Below are 18,173 nucleotides of genomic sequence, written 5' to 3'. Positions count from 1 at the left end.
AAAGGAAATTGGAGAGATAATTTGATACGAACCTCATACCCTCCGTAGATTTATTATGGCAATTGCGTATAAATTGAGGGACGCCCAGCATCGCCTCGGTTAATACTGCTAACAGTCCCACAACTTCAACGAAAATTAAAATATCCAGGAAGAGATACATTAACGCTCCTCCAACGATTCCAAAGAGCAGGACGAAGTTCAGATATGATTGGAAGTCTGTCCATTTCCAAAAGAATTTAATGTCCAAATCTACCAAAATTAGTGTCCAAAAAAACTTTATGATTTTTTTTGTTAGTTAAAGCAACCCTGCTGCTTATAATATTATTACAAGGGAGGTTTTGAACCTTTCCCTGTTCAGGGTGGCCACTTTTATCGTCAGAAAAAAATCCCAATTTTTTCCCGCTCAGCGAAATTCAAAAGTTCAAACTTTTCTTTCATCAATTTTTCGATTTGAACTAATAAAAACTAAACTGAAAATTCGATGAGCCAAAATAGAACTCTTCTGAATTTTCAACTTTCCAAATTAGAGCTTAAAAAACAATTTATTCACAAACTTTTAATTCAATCGTTTAAAAATAAACAAGTTATATAAATGAAACCTTTTAATCTCAATAGGAAAACGTTAACTCACAATGAAATATTCAAAATAAGAATGGAATAATTTTTCAAAATTTAATTATATAATCTAAGATTGCAAGTCGAAATACGTTGAATTTTTAATAAAAAAAAGTTGAGTTTTTAAGTTAAAAAGTTGAATGATTTAGAAAATAGTTTACTTTTTAATAAAACAATTGAATTTATGACCAAATAGTTGCATTTTCAAAAAAAAGTTGAATTTTCTAATAAAAAATATGATTTTTTTAAAATAAAGTTAAATCATCAATCTGAAAATATAAATTTTCAACAAAAAATATAATTTCCAACCAAGAAAGACGAATTTTCAAATAAATAGTTGAATTAAAATAAAATTAATTTTCAATCAAAAAGTTGCATTTACAACCAAGTAGTTGAACTTTCAATATAAAAAGACAATTTTTGAACAAAATAGTTGAATTTTCGAGCCAAAAAAAAAGAATTTTTTAGAAGAAAGTTCAATCATCCATCTGAAAATATAAATTTTTTAAAAAAGTGTAATTTTCAACCAAGACAGACGAATTTTGAAATAAATTTTCCATGTAAAGAGACAAATTTTCAAAAAAATAGTTGAATTTGTGCTCCAAATAAGACGAATTTTTAGACACAGCTGAAATTTTAAAACAAGAATACGAATTTCTTAAAAGACAGCTAAATTATCAAGAATAAAGAAACTTTTCAAACAAAAAGGATGACTTTTTTACCATAAAAGACTAATTTTACATTCAAAATGGCGAATTTTCACTTTAAAAAAACACAAATATTCAACAAAACAGTTGAATTTTCAATTAAAAAGATAACTTTTTAACAAAATAATAGAATTGTTAACATTCATTTTTAACCAAATTGTTGAATTTTTAATCATAAAAGATGAATTTTCTATAAAAAAACACGAATCTTCAACAAAACAGTAAAACTTTCAACCAAAGAGATAAATTTTAACCTAAAATTATAAATCTAAATAAATTATTTCTTAACAAAGAGATTCAAACAAATTTTTTACACAAGAAAGTTGTATACTCAAGCAAAGAATAATAATTTTTAACCAAAAAGTTGCACTTTCATAAAAAAAATAATGAAATTTCTACTAAAACCGATAAATTTTTGAAACAAAAAGAAAATTAAAAAAAAAAAGTTGAATTTTCTGCTAAGAAAGATTTCAGTTGACTTTTAACAATCAAAATATGAATTTTTAAACAAGAAATAAGTTTCTATGAAAAAATTGAATTTTCAATACAAAAAACGAATTTTTAACCGAAAAGGATAACTTTTTGATATAATCGTTTAAATTTTTACTTAATAATTGCATATTTATCTAAAAAAAAAAAAAATAAAATAAAACAGATGAATTTTTATTTAAAAAAAACAAACTATTTTTTTTTAAATAGTTGAATTTTCATCCAAAAAAGATTAAATTTCTCATAAAACAGACAAATTTTTACATAAAAAATTTTTTTCTTCAAAAAATAGTTGAATTTTCAACCAAAAAAGATTCCAGATGACTTTTCAAGATGAAAATATGAATTTTGTAACAACAAATAAGTTTGTATCAAAAAAATTGAATTTTCAATACTGAAAAAGGATTTTTAACCAAAAAGGATGATTTTTTGACAAAATCGTTGAACTCTTTACTTAATAGTTGCATATTTATCCAAAAAAGATGAAATGTCTTATAAAACAGATGAATTTTTATATAACAAATTTTTTATTAAAGAAATAGTTGAATTTTCAACCAAAAAAGATTCCAGATGACGTATCAAGATGCAAATATGAATTTTGCAACAACAAATAAGTTTCTTTGAAAAAACAGAATTTTCAATCCAAAAAGCCGAATTTTTTTCGAACAAAAAGTATGTGTTTTCAGCAACAAAATTCAACTTTTCTTTAAAAAATTGAAATGTAATCTAGAAAATATTTCTGGTCATTTTTTAATACCAAAAGATTAAATGAAAATAAAAAGTAAATTTTCTATAAAATAGTTCATATTTCAACAAAAGAGTATAATTTCCAACCAAACAGTTGCATTTTTATCCAAGGAAGATAAAATTTCTCTTCAAACCGATGAATTTTTGTTTTAAGAAATGTTTCTTTAATTTAAAATCCCATCCACAAAAGATTTCAGTTCTCTTTTTATAACCATCATATTAAATTAAAACGAAAAGTTAATTTTCTACGAAATATTTAAATTTTTAACAAAACAGTTGGATTTTTATTCCACAAAGATGAAATTTCTTCTAAAACCGATAAACAAAAAAAACTTTTAAAAAATAGTAAAATTTGTATGCAAAGAAGATTCCAGTTCATTGTCCAACATCCGAATAAGAATGGTAAACAATAAGTTAATTTTTTGATCAATAGTCGAATTTTTAGCCAAAAAGCATGAATTTTTAGTAAGATTATAGCATTTGTAACTATATTGTTTAATTTTAGAAGAAATTTGAATTTTTAACAAAAAAAAGTTAATTTTCAACCAAGAAAGATGAATTTCCAACACAAAAAAAATATTTTTTACTATAAAGATTAGTTTCCTATCCAAAAGGACCAGAATTTTAGGAACTTTAAGATTAAAAAAAAATTAAAATTAAACAAAATTTCCGATTTTTTGGTCCAGTGGCCACCCTGTTGTTGTATTTTTAAAAAGCGAACAGAAAAATAATAAAAATGCAGGTCTCACAAACTTTGTTAGACGAAAGTAGGATTAGAGGACTTTTTTTATAGAAAAAGGTCATAAAACAATTACTTCTTTCATTTTACAAGATAGCGCAACTCAAAGAATACATTCCAAAATGAAATATTCGAAATGTTCAGAATCTTTTCTTATTTTCAATTGTTTTCCTACTTCTGCATTCTTTCTTTAAACTTAGGTGAATGTTTATTATTTCTCAAGAGACTGTAAATTTTTAAATTTATAAACCGATAATGAATTAAATATTGCACACAATTATAAAATATTTAGAATAGCATAAGCATTAGAAATAGATTTTGTTGCTGCTTACCTGTAAAAACTCTTTCTCTCGACTTTATAATTTGATTTTTGCTACGAACATTCACGCACAGCCTGATCATCATGAGCATAGTAATAATCATAAGTATACTTTGTAATAACAGCGGTAACTCAAACCGCTTTCCGAACCTGTAAAAAATCATTAAGCATTCAAAATATTTCCGGAAATGGGTAATTAAGGATATCAGACCTCGGACTCATTTTTCTAGTACATACTAAAAGCGAACTTCAATATTTATTAAAAATATTAATATTTAGTCTATGAATGATCAAAATTCCTATTTATTTATCGCAGGCTTCAATCTCTTTCCCACTTTTTCTCATTTTTGCACTCAAATGCGAACCCAATAAGGAAAAAAACAACCTTTTTTGCAATAAGAATTGATCTTTTTTATCCAAAAAGTTAATTGCTTAGTTCAAAATTGAATTATTTTGTTAAACATTCATATATTTTTTTTAAAGTAATTTGATTGAAATTTATTTTATTTTTGTTTCAGGGTGGCCGTTTTAATCGACGAAATAAATTCCCGGTTTTTTCCCGGTTCGCAAATATTTTTCACGGTCAATGAAATTAAAAAAATGGAACACTAAAGTTACAAAATTTTCCACTTGAGGTAATAAAATCTGAACTTTAAAATATTCAAAATTATATAATTTTAAGAAATTTTAAGGTAGAAACATCAAATATTGGAAAATTGAAAAATTTTACTAAACACTAGGGTGGCTCAAAAAGGCTTTTATTTTTTAGAGGGCAACAATCCCCCCAATTTCATTCCAAATTCGAAAAAAGAAATTCCGAAATTTTTTATTTTTTTATTTTTCGATTTTAACAGGTGCCGGTTTTGACTTGAAGTTTCCCATATAAAATGCATGGGGAAAAATCACATTTTGAGTTTTTGGAATAATTTTGTAGGGTGTGAAAAATTGTGACGGGAAAGTATGGGAACCTGTAGAGAATTATCTAACGAAGAATTCCATGTATCATATATATGGGTTTGACAATTATTAATTATTTAAAGAAATGGAATTTGTTAAAATTTTTTTTTTTCAACAATGTATTTTTTTCCCTTAAAATTATTACTGTTAGCCTAGTGGAATATTTAATAATATTGGTTCATTAATTTTTAATTGTTTAAGCAAATGGAATTTCTTTAATTAATTTTTTTTAAATTCTTTTTTCCCTAAAAATGATTACTATTGGTCTAGTGAAATATTTACTAAACATTAGGTCATTCATTTTCAATTATTTAAAAAAAAGGAATTTGTTTAAATAATTTCGTTTCGGTTTTTTAAAAATAAAAATTATTACTGTTGGTCTAGTGGAAAAATTATCAGTCATAATTAATAACTAATTAATACTTAATTTATCAGTAACATTTAAGTAATAATTTTTATTAAAAAAAATTTTGTTAAATAAAATTAATCAAACAATGTTCATGAATATTCCACTGAAGAAATATTAATAATTTTTAATAAAAAAATTATTTACAAAGATTCCATTTGTTTAAACAATTGAAAATTAATGAAATAACGTTAATAAATATTCCACTAGACAAATGGTAATAATTTTTAAGGAAAAAAACAAAATTTCGAAAAAATTGTTTAAACAAATCTCATTTGTTTAAATAATAAAACATTAATTAACCAATGTTAATAAATACTCTACTAGACTAATAGTAATAATTCTTAGAGGGAAAAACGAATTTTCGAGAAAAAAATTGTTTAAACAAATGCCATTTCTTTAAATAATTGAAAATTAACGTACAACTGATAATAAATATATCCACTAGACCAATATTAATAATTTTAAGTAAAAAATACGAGAATACAGTGTTCAAAAGGTTGATTTCATGAAAAATTAACACATTCACATTTTTTCAAACCCTAAAAAATTATTCTAAGAACTAAAAAAAGTGATTTTTCCCCATGCATTTTACATGGGAAACTTCAAGTCAAAACCGGCACCTGTTAAAATAAAAAATTAGTGAATTTCTTTTTTCGGATTTGGAATAAATAGGGGGATTGTTGCCCTCTAGTATGCAACAAAATTTTGCCATGCATTTTTGGACCACCCTACTGAACACCTCTTAAATGAGAAATTCAATTATTTTCTTTTTAAATAGTTTAAACATCCTTGGAAAGCTTCAAAATTTTATTTCAAAATCTTGAGAAATTTAGAAGTTTTTTTTAAATTGGTTTTAAATTTTTAATTTTTTTTGAAATTTTGTCATAACTTCTAAATATCTGTCAAAATTAATTGAATTTTTTCTACAATTTTCAGAAAATCCTGAAAATTTTAGAAAATTTCTTTCCAATTTGGATGTATAAATAACAATTGAAAAATTATTATTTGTAGGTGAAATTTGAGTAATTTTAAGAGATATGTATAAGTTTTGAAAAGATTCAAAATGAATGTAAAACTTGAAATGATAGCCTAATATAAAAAAATGTAGATTTTCGCAGATTTTAAACAAGAAAATTAGATTCTTTTCAAGAATTGTGATAGGATTCAAAAGATTAAAAAAATTTTCTTAAGATTCCTAGGAAAATTAAAAATAATATTTCATTTTGAAAAATTATTTTACAAAAATTTTGAAAAAGTTTTTCAAAGATTTAAACAAAATTTTCAAAAAAGATTCTAGAAGATTTTAAGAAAACCTTCTAAAATTTGCATGATAATTTTTTATCTTTTTAAAACTCTTAAATATCTCATAATAATTACTTGTCTTAAATAAGAATTTAAATATTGCTAAATATTCAATAATTCATTTTTTGTTAATTAAACATTTTAAATTGAATGGGTTAAAAATGGAATGTTTTAGAATGAGAAAATATTTTAAATTTAATAAAACCCTTTAATTATGAATATATTATTATAAAGTTATTTATAAGTTGAAAATAATTTATAAACTTTCAGTCACACATTCACATTTGTTTAATGACCATTCGACTTTCAAATTGACACCGTTTAAGTTTTAACGTTCAAATCTGAAAATTCTTAAATTTTGAACTGACTTAAAATCATTTTCGTTCACTTTTTATTATTTAAAGTACAGATAAATTTTAAAAAATGTATTTATTTATTAAATAAAAAGGTTTTTTATCCAAAATTCTCAACATCAAAGGCTTTTATTTTTTTTGTTCGAGTCTTTAAGAAAGCATTTAAAAATTCTTTAAATTAAAAATGTAAGCTTAGAAATAAAATTTTTTGATGGAACATGTTTAAAGTAAAACAATTTTGATTTGCGCATTGTAAGCTAAATTATAGCATAATTGAAAAACATGAAAATTCCAATAATTATTTAAAAACTGTTAAAATCGAACGTGGACAGAGTTTTCTTCTACAAATTTGTAAAATTCCCGGACAAAAAAAAATTCACTCTCATTTCCCGGTTTTTTCCGGTCTCAAAAAATTCCTGGTCATTTCCCGGTCCAGCGGCCACCCTGTGTTTGGTTGAAAATTATACTATTTATTTTGTTGAAAATTCATCTTTTTTATTTGAAAACTCATCTCTGCCTGTGAAAATATAATCTTTTTGGGTACTACTGACTCCAAAATTAAAATATTTGGTTGAAAATTGATGTTTTGTTATAAATTCGTCATTTTTAACAATAATTTTTGTGTGTTAGAAATGTAACTTTTTTTTTTTTAATATTCATACTCTCGGGTTTAAAAATCCACAGTTTGGTAAAGAATATAACTGTTTGGTAAAAAAATGAAACTATTTTGTAAAAAATTTGTTTTATTTATTTTTTTCATTGAAAGGTAATGCTCCTCAATACAAATTTAACCACATAATTTTTGGTAAAAAATATATATTTTTTAAATTAAAAATTCAACTCTTTAGTGAAGTTTTAGAAATGAAAAAATATAAACTGAAAATTAATCAAATAAAACTGTGACTAACTTCACATCGATTCTTCAGAATATGTCAATGAAAATTTATGTAATTTTTAAAAAATTCAACCATTCGGTTAAAAATGTATGTATAATATTTTTTTGAAAATTCGTCTTCTATTTAAAAAATATCACTGTTTGGTTAAAAATTCAGGTATTTTCTATAAAACGTCTTTTTTGGTCATTATTATTTTTGTTCTATTTTGCTTATTAAAATATTTTTTATTTCAAATTAACATTTTTTGTGTGTAAATATTAGCTATTACATTTTTGCTTAAAAATTTGTATTTCCAGGTTGAAAATGCAAATGTTTTGTAGAAAATTTGTTTTTTTTTTCAAATTAATTTTTTCAAATAGAATTTGAACCATTCGATTTTTGGTTGAAAATGTATCTTTTGAATTTGAAAATTAATGTATTTTCTCCAAAAATCGTTCTTTTGGTAGAAAATCAATTTTTTAAAAATCTGTTTTAATTAAAGATTCATTGTTTTTTAGAATTCGTATTTTTTATGTTCAAATGTTTTTTATTGAAAATTAAAAGACTTTAAAAATCAAATCATTATTTTAAAAATAAAAATGGAATAGATACATTTTTATCATTAAAAATTATTTTCAATACAAAAAAAACTAATCGTCTACAAAAAAGTTGAATTTTCTATCACTTCGTTTATTTTTCTACCAACTTGTTGAATTTTTAAGCCACAGGGATGACTTTTCCACAAAACAGTTAAATTTTAAAAGCAAAAATATGAAATTTTAACTGAAGAGTTCATTTTCAAGCAAATAATTAAATTTTCAATTCAAACAGTCAATGCTTATTCCAAGACAGAAGGAAACTTTCCACAAAGTAGTTGAATTTTCAACCGAAAGAAAATTAATTGTTAACAAAAAATTAATTTGTAACAAAAAAAAAGAAGAATTTTCAACTAAAATTATGAATCTTTAACCCAAAAAGTGAATTTTGAACACATTATTTCGATCCAACAACATGAATTTTCCATAAAAAATATAATACTTGATATTTCAGCAAACAAATTTATTAGTTTAAATAAAAAATAGTTCAGTTTAACCAAAACAGACGAATTTTCAACAAAGCACACAAATCTTAAAAAAAAACAGATTAATTTTCAACCAAAAAGTTGCATTTTTAATAAAAATATTGATTTCCTACCCAAAAGAAAAACTAATTTTTAACAAAATGCATACATTTTTATTCAAACGGTTGAGTTTCAACCAAGAAGATTAATTTTCTACCGGAATATACGATTATTTAAATTTATAGCCTTTAAAAGGTCACTTTTTAACAAAAAATAGAATGTCAATATTCATTTTTAAAAAATTGCAATTTAGAAACTAAAGTATTCTAAGGAATAGTTTAATTTTCAACCAAATGGTTGAGTTTTCTGCCAAATAGTGAAATTTTCTACCAACTTGTTAAATTTTTTAGAAAAGGGGACGCATTTTTGACCAAACAGTTTAATTTTCAACCTAAAAATTTTTCGAAGAAAATTCTCAATAGCCCATGCGAAATTTTTTTTCTGTCCTTGTTAAATTAGCGAATTATAATAGATATAGAAATTGCAATTTTTCATTCTATGAAGATTTTATCTTTAAAATGTATGATGCATAAAAAAAAAAAAAACTGAAAAATTTCAACCTTAACCATATTTAGGTGAAACTTTATTTTTTAATGGATAACCCATTAAGCATGATTAGTGAATGACTCATTTTGAATGAAACTAAGGAAAAGAATGCTTTCCATTGTCAGCTATACGACACAATTTTTAAAACTTTCTCATGCTTTTTTAAAACTTAATTATCTGAATTTAAGTCAATTTTTTTGTACTTACCAAAATAGGATTCGGAGAGTATTAGCAACTAGGAGAGCCAAACATACATAAAGTGAAAATCCCTCAGCATCTTGCTTTTCTTTAATTTGCCTATATTGTGGAATGTACGGCACCACTCCGCCAAAAATCATTGCACCTGATGCAATCCATCCCGCAACGTTTGCGAATGTTATGTCCTCATAATTCTCCAACATTTTAACTTCTTTTTACACTTACTACTTTCGCTAATTTCTAATCGTGGCATCTACAGATAATCTTTGAATTATATCACTTTCATCATAGACAACGAGATTATAGGTTATGTTTCTAGTGAGTAAACACTCAGTTCGACGATTCGATAACTCATCATTAGCAAATAACTATTATCGCTTTTTTCTCCTCTTGTAATTTGAATCTAATAAATAAGTACCAATTATGAAGGTAGATTCGATATTCTACGTATTTATGATTGCAGAAAGAGGCCAAAAAACCAATTATGAGTACAGATTGTAGGTTGTAGGTTATGTTGTACTTCAGAAAGTTAATTAAGAATTCCCGTATTTTGTACCCATTTAAGAAAGGGTTAAGAATTAATTTGTTCTATTTTTGTTTACTGTATATTGATTTATGTTCTCCATACCTCAAGCTGAGATGTGTCGAATGACTGCAATGGTGTAGGGATTTCGTATTGTATGACTGTGTGTGGTGTGTGACCTGTGCGGACTGTGTCGTGTGACTGTATATTTAGGATGTCAAAAAACTCAAAACAAACTCGTTGCTCCACCTGGAGCTACAGGGAGAAACAGATTTTCTCAATTCTGTGTCTGTAAATTTTGGATTTTGAAAATTTTAAATAATTGGACTTGATAAATTCGGTTTTTTTAATGAATGGGAATAAAAAATCGCGAGATCCTTCATCGCTGTGATATTATTCGAGCAGAATATAGCGTGAAAAGGTTAAAAATTCTATCTCGGGCTTCGTGGTCTCACGGTTGATTTTGGAGCAGCAGGTAACTAACTTCTGGAATTTTTAAAATGTATTTATTTTGTAGTTTAATTTGAAATGACTTCTTTTTTAAATTTTTGTTGTGATCATTTCAGTTGTGAGAACTTAAAAAGTGTAATATCATTTTTGAGGTTATCCTGCCGGTGTATTGTTGCATTTTTAAACATTTTTTCAATTTTATTCAGATGCAATTTGAGTATATTTAAATTAGAAGAAATATAAAAAAGCAGGATTGAAATTGATAACAGATTTTACACTATTTCGCGTATTCCCTGTTTTTTCTTTTTTTAAAAGAATTCTTCATTCTGTTCTCCTATTTTCCTTTTTTTTCTTTGTTGCTCAAATGCGAACTGAATTAATATAGAACTCAGTAAGAAAATACAACTATCTTTGGTTGAAAGTTCATTCTTTTTAAATAAAAAATCTGTTATTATATTTTTCGTTCAGAATTCATTTCTTTTGTTTAAAAATTCTACTAATGATTGCTTGCAGAATTAACTTTTTTTAAATCGTTTGGTAAATTCCTCTTTTTCCATAGGGAATAAATCGTATTGATTGAAAATTCAACTTAACTATTCCATTTTTGATGAAAACTGAAGTTTTTAGTTTACAATTCAACTATTTGTCTTAAAAATTCAATTGTTTCGTTAAAAATTCGTCTTTTTGGGTAGGAAATTCTATTATTTTTGTAGAAAAATAAACTATTTTGTTGAAAATTATCTTTTTCGTTCAGATTTAAATTTTTGGTTAAAAATTTATATATTTGGATTGAAAATTACATTCTTTTGTAGAGAAGTCATCTTTTCGGTTTGAAAATTCCACTATTTTCTTAAAAGTATTTTTCTCTTTTGCCTGGAAAGTCTTTGTGGGTTGAACTTTAAACTCTTTTGTTGAAAATTTGTAATTTTTATTTCAAAATTCATCTTTTGTTTTGAATATATTTAATGGTTTTTGTTAAAAATGCAACTGTTTGGATACAAATTAATTAGACTGTTTCTGATTTTTAAAAAATCTTTTTTTATTTGAAAATTTATGATTTAGAATTAATCTCTTTTGTTTGATAATTCTACTATTTAATTAATGTTTTAATTACACACGTTCTTGAAAATTCAACTACTTGGTTAGAGTTCTTAAATTCCCGAGAATTTAAGTTCAGTTTATAGATCCGAGAATAGGAATTTAGGATACTTTAAAAGAATTTAAGAGAATTTATGAGTTTTAACAATATTTTTATTGTTCATGTTATATCAGCGGTTGAATATAAATTATTTTCTAGCTCAGACATATTCAGGAACTACAGTGTTTCATATACAAATTTAAAATTGTCAAATGTATTAATTTATTTAAAACAAAAAAAAATTTCTACTTTAAAAGATAACTTTTTAACAAAATACTGTAATTTTCAACAAAAGACTTGAATTTTTAACATAATAGTTCAATATTCAACCTAAAAAGACAAATTTCCAATGAAAAAGTGTCGTAGTTTATATTTTAATAAAAAAAGAATGAAATTTATACAATAAAAGAAAAGAATTTTAAAACCAAAAAGACGAATTTCCAACAAATAAAGATTTTTTACTCAAAAAATAAATAAAAGTTCATCTAAATTATTGAATAATTTTTAAGAAAAAAAAATGAAATTTCAAACTAAAATATAATTTTTTTACGAAAAAAAACTAATTTTTAACTGAAAAATATCAACCTTACAAAATAGAAAAGTTCCATTTTCTGTTTACAGAATAAATTCTAAAAAAAAGAAGTATTTTCCATTAAACAGTTAAATTTTTAACCAGACATAAGCCTTCAATAAAAAAATTTCACAATCTAGTTTAACTTTGACCCAAGTAGTTAAATGTTCAATTAAAAAAGATTCATTTATAACAAGATAAATAAACTTTTACCCAACGAGATAACTTTTCAAGTTAAAATATAAATCTTTAACAAAAAAATTATTTCTCAACAAAGCGATTCATTTTCTACCAAAAAAATTGAATTTTCAGTCCAAAAAGACGAATTTTTAACCAAAAAAGATGACTTTTTAACAAAATTGTTGAATTCTCTAGCAAATAGTTACATTTTTATCAAAAAACATGAAATTTATCTTAAAGCAGAAGAATTTTTTCAACCAAAAAGGATGAATTTTTAACAAAATAGTTAAATTCTCTATCAAGTAGTTGCATTTTTATCCAAAAAAATATGAACTTTGTACTAAAACAGATGAATTTGTGATGATAAAAAAAAAAATTTCATAAGTGTAACTTTCATCCAGAAAATATTTCAGTTCATTTTTCAACACCAAAATATAAATTTTAAACAAAAAGTAAATTTTCTACGAAATATTTAAGTATCAAAAAATGATTTAATTTCTGCTAAAGCAGGTAAACTTTAAAATAAAAAAGACAAACTTTCAAAAAAAGAGTTGAATTTTCAACCGAAAAGTTAAATTCTGAGGCTCAAAACTTGGTTGAAATTTGAATTAATTTGTTAAAAATTCATTTTTATATTTGAATATTGGTTTCTTTGCTGGAAAACTGAACTATTTTGTTAAAAATTCTTTTTTTTTTTGTAAAAAATTAGTTGTTTGAACTATTTCATTTTTCGTTCAAAAATAATTTTGTGAATTAAAAATTTAACTATTTTTTTTTTCGTTGAAAATAAATCGGTTTTAGTTGATAACTCAAGTATTTGGTTCGAAGCTAACTTCAAAATTCGGTTATTTTGGTATATATCTAAAATATTTGGTAGAAAATGAACATGTTAATAAAAAATTAATTTTTTCGTGTTAAAAATTCAACTGTTTTGTTGATAATTCGCTATTGCGGATTAAAAATTAAATACATTGGTGAAAATGTTTTTTTTCTCTCGACTGAAAAATGTTTGTAGGATGAGGATTCAACTCTTACTGAAAATTCGCCTCTGGTTTCAGAATCATCTGTTTTCATTATTAAAAATTAAAAATGTGGCGTTTAAGTATCTACTAATTACATTTTTTGTTGAGATTTTTTAAATTTAACAGATCGGGTAAAAGATTCAACTATTTTGTTTAAAACTAATTTTTGTTCTCAAAATTAAATTTTTTTAACTAAAAATTTAAATATTTCTTTTATGGTTTAAAATGTCTCTTTTCTATTTGAAAGTTCATTCAAATAAAAATTTTATTATTTTTTTGAAAATTCAACTATTTTATTGAAAAATTTTATTTCTTGGTCGAAAATTTAACTTTATTGTTGAACATTGGCCCTTTTGGATAAACAATTTGTCCTTTAAGATTAAAAATTTAATTGTTATCTTAAAAAAAACGTCTTTTTGGCTTGCAATTTTGTCTATTTTATTTGAAAATTCAACTATTCCGTTGTAAATGGTACTCATTGGTTGTTCATTTTTTTTAAATTAATCATTCGGTTGAATATGCATCTTTTTATGTTTAAAATTAAAATATATCGTTGAAATTTCAATTATTCCTTTGAAAATTCAACTATTTAGTTAAAAATGCATCTTTTTTTGGCAGAAAATTCTTCTTTATGAATAGTAAATTCGTCTTTTCATATTGAAAAATCATCCTTTTTGCTTGAAAATTCAACTATTTCCTTGAAAACGCGACTGTTTGTGGTAGCAGATTTATCTGTTTTGTTTTGAAATTATACTATTTTGTTTGCAAATGCAACTGATTAGTCTAAGATTAATTCGGTTGTTTATGAAAATTGATCTATCAAGTTAAAAAATCTACTTTCTTGGTTGAAAATGTATATTTTCGGGTTTAAAATTTAACATTTTTCTAAAACATTCAACATTTAAGCTTTAAAACTCAACTCTTTCCTCTGATATTTAATTTCTTTTGGTAGAAAAAAAATATTTTTTGGTTGAAATTGCAACATATTCCGATTAAAAATCTTAAGCTTTTCATATTGAATTCCATTGAGATGCCTCTACATTAATTTTATTTAAAAGAATTAATTCCCCTATTTTCGTGAAAAATCTCACTATTTCGCCTGTTTTGAGAATATTTTGGGCTGTGAAGTCTGTTATAATTAAATAATTAAATAACAAATTTATTAATTTTTTGAATGACATGGATTTAAATTAAAATTCATTAAAATTGCTGTGGGATTAAGATCGCTATACATCATGTTTGAAATTAAGCTTGAAGATTTAAAAATTTTAAAGATGGGTTATATATTTTTTTAATCCCGGGTAATGACCATCCTGAATAGGATTTTAAAAATATTTTAAATTTAATCAATATTCTTATATTTTTTAGAATGGCATCTTCAAGAGTCGTGAATCAGTTTCTGAAACAAAGGCGCTTATTATTATTTAATTTACCAACTGCATCCTCATGCAGTTTCAGATCGCCTTTTTCTGTTTCTCAAACTCCTTATGCCACTGCTCAAAAAGCTCCAGTCAAATCTGAGCAATCAGATTCTGAAAATAAGGTCCAGGTTGGTTTTGCGGAAACAGGTAAATTTATTTCAATATTCTCTTTCTTTTCAAAAAATAACCCTAAAACACCTAAAATCGAGAATAACGACTCCATTCCCCCCCATTTTTTACATGGTTTTAATTAATTTTGTATGAATCATGAAGAAAATTTCAAAAAATAGTGAAATTTCCTACCAAACAGTTGCATTTTTAACGAAAACAAATTAAATTCCTACCAAGAGATGAATTTAAAAACAAAAATGGTTTCGTCCTGTAAGAAAAAAATTTCAAACACATGGTTCAATTTTTAAGCGAAAACGTATATTTTCTAGAGAATACTTGAATTTTATAACAGAAAATATGAGTTTTAAATAAAATTGTTCAATTTACAACCCAAAAATACCAATTTTCAACAATGTAGTGATATTTTAACCAAAAAGATGCAAAATGCATTGTCAACGAAAAATGCAATAGCTGAAATTTCAACCAAAAAAGATTTTATCTTTGAATGAAAAGCAGTTGAATAACAAGATTTTTTTATATAACAAGATTTTTCAGACTAAAAATTATGGTATTGTACCAATCATTTAAATTTTGTATTACAAAAAAAATGAATTTTTAACAAATGAGTTATTTTTTAACCCGAAAAGAAGAATTTTCAACGAAAAGTCCTGAAAGAAAAAAACATGTCCACCACATTGGTGAATTTTTAAGACAAAAAAGCATATTGTCTACAAAATACTTGAATTTTCGATCAGAAAATATTAATTTTCAACAAAATAGTTTATTTTTAACCAAATAGTTGAGTTTTTAACACAAAAAGGCCATTTTTTAATAATACAGTTACATTTTCATCCAAAAAGATGAATCTTCAAAAAAATAAGAAAATAATGAATTTGGAAAAAAGCAGTTGAATTTTCAATAAAAAAGATGAATTCTCAACGAAAAATGTAATAGCTGCAGGGTGTCTAGTGACCTTGAAAACCTTGAACTCTCCTTGAATTTTTTTAAAACTTGAAAACCTGGAAATCTCCTTGATTTTTTTCACGAAAACCTTGAATTTTAATTATTGTTGTTTTTCTTATTTTAAAACAGTAATTTTATTAAAATGCAAAGAGAAATTTAAATCTTTTAGCCTATTATGAAAGACACAATATTTCTAAAGATTTCAAAGGATGTCAACGATTTTAAAAAAAGGCGTGCACGCCAGATTTCAATAAAGATTTCACAGCAATTTCACAAACATTTGAAAACTTTAAAGATTTAAAGGAATTCAAAGATTTGAAAAAGGGTACCATACACTAGATTTCAAAGATTTCACAAATTTGAAACGATTTCAAGAGGTCTTAAAATATTTTAGAAGATTTCAAAATATTTCAAATAATTCAATGATTTCAACGATTACAAAAGATTTCCCAAACAAAGATTCAAGAAAGATTTTATAAACATTTCAAAATATTTCACAAAGATTTCGAACATTGCGCAAAGATTTTAAAACTTTCAAAAGATTTCAAAACATTTCAAAGATTTTAAATAAATTCAAAATTTGTTATGAAATTTCAAAAGATTACACAAAAGTTTAAAAGATTTCATAAAACATTCATAAAGCTTTCAAAACAATAGGAGAATTTTAAAGATTTCAAACAATTTCAAAGATTTTAAACGATTTAAAAATGTTTGATAAGATTACAAACGATTACAAAAGATTTCCGAAATATTTCTCAAATATTTTAAAGAGATCTTAAGGATTTCAAAACATTTAAAGAATTTCAAAGACTCAAAACATTGAAAAGATTTTTAATGATTTCAAAAGGTTTCAACAAATTTGAGAAGATTTGAAAAGATTTGAACAATTTCAAACGAACAGAAAAGATTTCACTAACAAAGATTAAAGAAACATTTCAAAAATATTTCAGATTTCATAAAGATCAAAAAAAATTTCACAAAGTTCTTTTAAATTTCAAAGTTTTCAAGGGCGTAAAATATTTCAACAAAGGCACAGTATAACAGATTCCAAGGATATAATAACATTTAAAATATTCCAGTGATTTTAAACGAATACAAAAGACTTAGAAAAGATTTCACAATTTCTTTAAAGAATTTATAAGGATTTCAAAAGAATTTAAAAAGATTTCAAACATTTCAAAGATTTTAAGCGATTTCAAAAGGTTTCAACACATTTGAGAAGTTTCCAAAAGACTTCAATGATTTTAAACAAACACAAAGGATTTCGCAAACAAAGATTAAAGAAAGAGTTTACAAAGATTTCAAGAATTTTAAAGATTTTCCAAAAGCTTTGAAAAATGCCAAAATATTTCTCAAAGATTTCACCAAAATTTCAAGCTTTCACTAAGGTTAGTAATACTTCACAAAGATTTCAAAAGATTTTACAAAGATTTCAATGATCTCAAAGACATTACAAATATTTAAAAATATTCCTAAAGATTTCACAAAGACGACTCATGTTCGCAAAAAATTAAGAATTTGTTTATTTCCGATTCGGCTTTCTTTACAAATTTTTGGCCAACAAAAAATGAAATGGCTCATTTTTTACATAAAAACGTTTATTTCATTATTTGATATAAAAAAGGAGATCTGGAAAATTTTGATTTCTTGGCCTGGATAACCTGGAAAAGACCTTGAATTTTGTTCCCAAGAATCGCTAGACACCCTGAGATGTAATTTCATCAATTGTTTTAAATTTAAAATGAAAAACCCTTTAATTCATCTAAAAAGACGATTCTTCAACTAAATGGTTGATTTTTTAACCATAAAAGAATTCCAGTCGAGAAAGAAATGATATTTCCATTAAATTGTTGAATTTTCGAGACAAAAAGACGATTTTTCAACGAAATAGTTACATTTCAACCAAAAAAGCAACCAAACTTCAACCATATTGTTGATTTCTCAAGCCAGCCAGATAAAATTTGAACTACAAATATGTATTTTAAATAAAAAGATTTAGTTTTAACCAAATATTTAAATTGTCTGGCATAAAAAAACGAATTTTCTACTTAAAAGTTGATTTTATAACTAAAAAGTTAATTTCTAACCAAATATTTGAATTTTTAATTCCAAAAGACAAATTTTCGACAAAAATGACTTTTTTAACTGAATCAGAAAAATTTATTTTGAATAAAGTAGTTGAATTTATAATAAAAAAGTTAAATTCTCAACGAAAAATGTAATTCCTGATATTTCAACCAAATATTTTTACTTTAAATAATAAACGGTTGAAATCATATAAAAAGATGAAGTTTCAACAAAATAGTTAATTTTTCTACCAAAAAAGATTTTCCTGTCAAGAAAGAAAGAATATTCCAAACGAATTATTGAATTTTGCAGCGAAAAAGACGATTTTTCAAAAAAGTAGTTAAATTTAAA

At 24.2% G+C, this 18,173-nt stretch overlaps 2 protein-coding genes across 4 annotated transcripts in view; one reads left to right on the top strand and one right to left on the bottom strand.

Annotated features, from left to right (window-relative positions):
• LOC117180152 (solute carrier family 66 member 2) overlaps positions 1–10,103 on the bottom strand; it is a 15,431-nt gene extending 5,328 nt beyond the window's left edge. The window contains exons 1-4 of one of the 3 annotated variants that reach the window (XM_033372498.1): positions 10,005–10,103; positions 9,386–9,779; positions 3,630–3,766; positions 33–249 (exon numbers count right to left, since the gene is read on the bottom strand). In XM_033372498.1, the coding sequence (XP_033228389.1) occupies positions 33–249; positions 3,630–3,766; positions 9,386–9,579 (548 nt within the window). In that variant the 5' untranslated portion in view covers positions 9,580–9,779; positions 10,005–10,103. Of the gene's footprint in view, positions 1–32; positions 250–3,629; positions 3,767–9,385 lie in introns of all 3 variants that reach the window. The other 2 variants (XM_033372499.1, XM_033372500.1) reach the window with 2 other exon arrangements.
• Positions 10,104–10,130: 27 nt separating this feature from the next.
• The window catches only part of LOC117180154 (mitochondrial import inner membrane translocase subunit Tim21), a 22,560-nt gene continuing 14,517 nt past the window's right edge, over positions 10,131–18,173 (top strand). Inside the window, exons 1-2 of the mRNA XM_033372501.1 lie at positions 10,131–10,374; positions 14,629–14,828. Of these exons, the coding sequence (XP_033228392.1) occupies positions 14,630–14,828 (199 nt within the window). The 5' untranslated portion in view covers positions 10,131–10,374; position 14,629. The remainder of the gene's footprint in view (positions 10,375–14,628; positions 14,829–18,173) is intronic.

This window comes from Belonocnema kinseyi, chromosome 9 (genome assembly GCF_010883055.1).
Source record: "Belonocnema kinseyi isolate 2016_QV_RU_SX_M_011 chromosome 9, B_treatae_v1, whole genome shotgun sequence".
Lineage (NCBI taxonomy): Eukaryota > Metazoa > Arthropoda > Insecta > Hymenoptera > Cynipidae > Belonocnema > Belonocnema kinseyi.
This window is presented reverse-complemented; position numbering and strand designations above follow the sequence as displayed.